The sequence below is a fragment of the Gouania willdenowi genome, chromosome 3 (assembly GCF_900634775.1).
Source record: "Gouania willdenowi chromosome 3, fGouWil2.1, whole genome shotgun sequence".
NCBI lineage: Eukaryota > Metazoa > Chordata > Actinopteri > Blenniiformes > Gobiesocidae > Gouania > Gouania willdenowi.
Window position 1 is genome coordinate 7,263,648 of NC_041046.1, and position 6,000 is coordinate 7,269,647.

At 40.6% G+C, this 6,000-nt stretch overlaps 1 protein-coding gene across 3 annotated transcripts in view; it reads left to right on the top strand.

The window, feature by feature from the left end:
* The window catches only part of rhpn2 (rhophilin, Rho GTPase binding protein 2), a 58,752-nt gene extending 54,098 nt beyond the window's left edge, over positions 1 to 4,654 (top strand). For 2 of the 3 annotated variants that reach the window (XM_028477291.1, XM_028477285.1), the window contains exons 14-15: positions 431 to 586; positions 2,680 to 4,654. In XM_028477291.1, coding sequence (XP_028333092.1) covers positions 431 to 586; positions 2,680 to 2,940 — 417 coding nt within the window. In that variant the 3' untranslated portion in view covers positions 2,941 to 4,654. The remainder of the gene's footprint in view (positions 1 to 430; positions 587 to 2,679) is intronic. The other variant, XM_028477275.1, reaches the window with a different exon arrangement.
* Positions 4,655 to 6,000: the final 1,346 nt, after the last annotated feature.

The following is a 6,000-nucleotide window of genomic DNA, read 5'->3' on the forward strand; positions in this document are numbered from 1 at the left end:
GAAAAAAACAAAGAACTCGTGTAAATACGTTGTAAAATGTGACACAGTTTCACGTTCTGTAAGATTAGTAACTGAGATTTTAACGTCTCCCATTATCTAGATTTACTGTATATTGTATTTCACCATTTTGAGAAAAAAAATATTGAGATGTGAGTTTTGGTCCATATCGCCCAGCCCTAGTAGGAATGTTCACAGCATTTCAGTGTTAATAAAGGTCAACCTACCAGAGTCTAATTACATAATTGTGTTTAGGTAGTGGTTGACAAGTGGCTATTTTAGATTTCTTGTACACCTGTTTTAAAATATAAGTGATATTTGGTTGGGGTGGTGGGAAGGCTCGTTGCGGGAAACAGAACTTTTCCCCTATTTTCAAATCCAAAACTTGACAGGTATGTTCATAAAAGCCTGCTTTTTATCCTGTCACTCACAGGCGGATGGGCTGAAAGAGGGCGACTACCTGGTTGCCGTGGGCGACACTGATTGCAAGTGGATGAGTGTGGGCGAGGTGATGCGGCTCCTGAAGGACGTGGACGAAGAGGGGATTACCATCCAGGTGGTCAGCATGATGGACAGCAACCCCTCCGTGGTGTGTTTGATCTACATTCTGTCTGCTTTATGTACAGTTCATTTCTTTGCTGGGTTTGTTTGACACATAGTGACATCATGTACAGTAGGTATCAGTGTCGGGATGAAGTCAGATTTCACAGCTACAGTTTTCCTGAGAGTGTAAATGGCGAGTGTCAATTAACATGACTAAATGCCCCCGGCTATGAGCTACACACACTATCAACTAGGAGCACAAATATTGACATAAAAAGGGTGAACAATGTTGTTTTGAAATATTTTTTAAAGCTGCAGTATGTAAGTTTTGTTGGCGTCATTTGGTCAAAAATCCCTAATCATCTTTGATCATATTGTAATCCAAAGTGTTCTGAGTAGAGAAATATCTTCTCCTTCTTCTGATTCTGTAAAGTAGGTTTAGAAATACAGGAGCATGACACTGTACTTCAGCCAATCAGAGATCTTTCTACCAACAGAGCGATCCCATGAGCTGTTTTGGGCGTTGTTATTGGCTGCTTGAGCTGCTCGTCAAAAGTCACAATCACGATCTGAGAATAGTGAAAGTCCCATGGCAGATGTTCCAGCAAAAGTCTCTAAAGGCTCAAACATATTTGGGCGGACACCCTCAAAACGGAGTCCGCACGGAGTTCGCCAGGTCAATTAAATGCAAAGCTCGGATTTTATAACCGCGCTGACTTTTCCGCGTAGTTGGTGTCACACAAAAACACAGCTCTGCTTTGTATCGACTCACATTAAATGTAACACCGACCTGTAATTCACCACCTGGTGAAACAGAGCAGGAGCTTAGAGACTGGCAGACGAGCTACAACAGTAGCGACACCTTAAAACATGTCCTAGAAATACAGAGAAGCGCTAAGAATCATGGGACATGTAGGATTTTAGCGATAACTACTAAGCGGCGGTGTGCCCAAGTATGTAGATATGTGAGAGCGGACAGTCCGCACAGAGTTCGTTGTGCGCGGGGTCCGCCCGAGTATGTTTGAGCCTTAACGCGGCTTTTGGCACAGCGGTTACACGGCAAGGCAAGAGGAAAAAGTAAGGCCGAGGTGGAGAAGCAACAGAATAAAGGCACAAACGTGTTCAGGAGGAACAGACTTAGTGGAGATTCCCCTTACTCGGTATGTTGGCTGCACTGCGCGCGATCCGCTTTCAGTCAGCGCGCAGTCCAGATATCGAGTTAGAGAGAGTGATTACAGATGAGATAAATAGCTTGTAAACCTAAGAGAAACATTGTCTAATGTGAAAAGAACAGACGCAATTAATTTGCAGTGTGAACGTGGAGTGTCTGTCTACTCTGATCAGCTGGGATCAGGAAGCAGAGGAGCAGCTGTGAGCCTCTAAAGGCTCAAACATACTCGAGCGGACGCCGCGCACAACAGACTGTCCTATGATTCTTAGCGGGTCTCTGTAGTCTTTGTACTCCTGGGACGTGTATTAAAGGTGTCGCTACTGTCGTAGCTCGTCTGCCAGTCTCTCCTCTAAGCTTGTATTCTGGTGTTACGTTTATTGCGGGTCAGTACAACGTCAAGCAGTGTTTTGTGTGACACCAAATACACAGAGAAGTCAGCCTGTAGTAAAAACTGAGCTTTGCATTTAATTGGCGTGGCGGACTCCGCTTTGTGGGTCTCTGCCCAAATATGTTTGAGCCTCTTACTATCCTCACAGCAGCCAGTGTTACGTGCTTACATGTCTCTAAAACATCAGAAAACTCTCCAATAACACAAGATAAAGTCCCTACATTTGTTACTGGTCTCTTTTAAGAAAAAAGTCGCCACAAGCTCCACAGTTGTGCACGTTTACGCAAGCGTTCACAAGAAGACCAGTAAGTTTCGTTTCGGAGGGGAGGGGGGAGCATCTCACAATTCTACAAACTGCAGCTTTAATATATAAAAAGACTAAATCCATATAAAGTTTTCTAATGTTTCAACTGTGTTGTTTGGTTTTTGTTTTTAACTAGACGTGATGTATAGAAATGTTTATATCATTGACTTCCTGTAAGTTTCTTTGTAACCATTGAGGTAAATCACTAACAGACTGCGCCATTAATAATAATTCCAGAGCGCTCCTCCATTATTTATTTCTATTTGATCTTTTCAGCCTACAAAGAGTGCCACCTTCTCAGGAAACTTACCCAAGACCTACTCTATGATCTGTCTGGCCTATGACGACAAAGACAAGAACTCCAAGTCACACAAAGTGTCCAAGAAGTCGTCGTTCCTCAGCTGGGGCCTGAAGAACAAGCTGAAGAGCGCCAGCACCCTCAGTCTTCCCACAACAGACCAGTCTGGCACCATGCCCTGGAACAAACCCTGCCGCACCTTTCCCAGTTCCAGCTCCTACAATGAAAGCCTCTCCTGAATGGACGGCAGGCTGGGTGTTGTAAATAATGCAATACTGTGGTGCATTCTACCGGTTATGCTTCATTAATAACAATATGTTCTGTAGCACATGCCAAACATTAGATAAAGATGCCTTTGTTGTTTGTACTTTACCTCTTTCTCAGTAACAAACTGAAGCTTACGTTACCCATAAACAATGACACCCTGCACTACCAGTATGTGCTTAGCACATCACAAAACCACTGTGGGAAAACCACTGTCATTATCAGTTCATTGTTATCTCACTATTCTTCCTGGAAAATCACCCCAAAGATAACGTGAAGGAAAGAAACACGGCATAGGAGGCCTCTTGGTAAATCTGATGTGAATGTATTAGCGTAGCTGTGCTCTTAGTGCATCTAATATATATATATATATGTGTGTGTGTGTGTGTGTGTGTGTGTGAAAGATTATGTGCCACATTATTTGAGTTTTGTTTTATTGCTAAATATGGTTACAAAGTCTTACGTTGTAGCTACATGAGGGAAGAATATCTGTTTTATTTTTTGTGTACAGTATGGGGAAAATGTTGACAAATGCAATGTATTATGAGCTGCTAAAGTGTGTTTGGTTATGTATGGCTGAGTGACGTGTACAGGAGACGGATCATATGGAAGTATTGGGGTCAGTCGCGTTTAGGCCAGTGCGTAGTTTGGACACAAGCAAGTGTCGGCTGATTTTTTTTACCCAGTGCAGCTTTAGCACATTTGTCTTATGAGGGAGTTGATAATGTTTAGATGAAGGACGGAGATAAATAATATTCTGGAGTTTTTTTGCTTTTAGATTAATCTAAGAACTCATTTTTAAATCTATGCCCATTCTCTCCAAATCCACTTTTTATTCTGCAAAGTTTCCTGGCGGATCTTTATTTATCACCATTAAGTTTGTAGTTTTCACTTCTTATTAAAACCAGTTTTTACATTTTGTGTGATTACACATTCTACGTGTCAGGAACAAGAATGGTGGAAAAGCACAGCACGTCTCCAAGTGTTTGTGTTAAAGGTCACTTTGGCATGGATTCAGGCTGACTGATAACATTTTTTGCGTAGTTCATGGACATCTCGTCACCCACTGCCTCCGATCAAAGCTCGGTCAGGTCCACTCTGTCCTAATTCCACTCACATCACCACACGTTTTATACTGACACTCAGCAGTGTTGGAATATCTCTTTATCTACAAAGTAGATTCTTATACTCGTTTGATAATCAAATTATTTATGTAAGAAAAAGACGAAAAAAATCTATTTTCCTGTGAGATGTAACATTTAGAGCTTGTTTAATGGACAAAAATTGTGATTTTCTGTTTGTTTTAATTTTTCTTTCTTGTTTGGTTTCATGAAGGAATGTATTTTACAAGTGTTGTTTAATTCTTTATGGGCTCATACTCGGATCATTCTTGCCTGTCACATTTTACTTAAGTCTATGTATATGTAACAATGTGTCTGTTTAACTGATTTCTGTATTTTCAGTGTTGGGTGTATGAATAGAAACATGTACATATAGAGGGAATATATACTTTTATTGGTGTATGTTGTGGTGCCTTGGGAGATTAAATACAAAATGTTCTTGTACTTAGTTGTCCACCTCCGGTTGCCTTTTTGTATCCTTTGTGTTGTATCTTATTAAAAAGGTCCTTGTGTCAAACGTGTAAAGTCACATCTCAGTAATAAAATAAAAAGTGGACGGTGATCATAATAGTCCTATTTCTGTCTGTGTTTTTGAGGCCAAGCAGGTTGGGAATGTCTGGAATGAAGTTTGACTGCAGTTCTTAGAGAACCAGCTCAAAGTTTACAAGTATGTTATGAGCCAGTGTGAGTCACGTGACATCCTAATCTTTCATCACCGTAACTGAGAAAGAATTTCCATGTGATTAAAACTTGCTCAGTAGGCCTCTTCCCGTCTATAGCCTATATGTGGAAGTCATAGAGATACTATGGAACAGCACAAAGCAATAAGCAGAGGTCGTTTTTTCTGGTATCTGTACTTTACTTGAGTATTCATTTATTACTTTTTTAAACAAATATCTGTACTTCCTACTCCATACATTTTAAAAATGAGCTCGTTACTTTTAAGATCTTTAAAGATGCCACAATGTAAAAAGACTCAAAATATTGGTAGTTTGAGCTTCTTCCTGTTAGGCAGCTCCCTTAGTTTTAGGGTGAACATTTTGAAAAATATTAAACTCAGGGTTTAATTGAATATTAAATATTCTTCTTAAAACCTTTTATTTACAAATTTATTATGAGTGATAAATTCTCCAGGTGTTCAAAGGTAACAGATTTAACTTGTTTCCATGTACCAGTTTTCTACAAGTTATATAAATATATATATAAAACTAGTGTAGTGCCTGTAGCCACGTGTACCAGAGCCAATCACTGGAGAACCCACCACCACGGGTCGATGGACGCACTGGTGCTTCACGTGACCGCGGATTTGTACCTGCAGCGGCGCGAGCTGGAGCGGTACGACTGTCATCAGTCCTATCTCCACAGTGATGATGTCATCAGTCCTATTTCCAAAATGATGACATCATCAGTCCTCCCACTACCACACGCCCTTGAGTTAAGCAGCAGCCATGTTGAAACTCTCAGGTCAGTCTGATCCTGATCCGCAGAGGTATTTGACACACACACACACACACACACACACACACACACACACACACACACACACAAAATACTTTTATTTTTACCAGTCATTTTTTATTCAAGTATCTATACTTTTACTTGAGTTCTGAAGACTTTTGCCACCTCTGCTGATCTATCTATCTATCTATCTATCTATCTATCTATCTATCTATCTATCTATCTATCTATCTATCTATCTATCTATCTATCTATGTCTGTCTATTTCAGTACAACACCGCCACCTAGCGGTCCATATGTTGTTCGCAGTACCCTTCGTTGCTAGGTAAATCAAAACGATCATTGATTGGCTGGTTCTCTCATCAGTAGCCAATGAGCGTGAGTTTTATAATGAAGTACACACTCCTGTTGTAGCGTCCATTCAGCTTGTTGAATGTTAGCCGGTTTTACTCATTT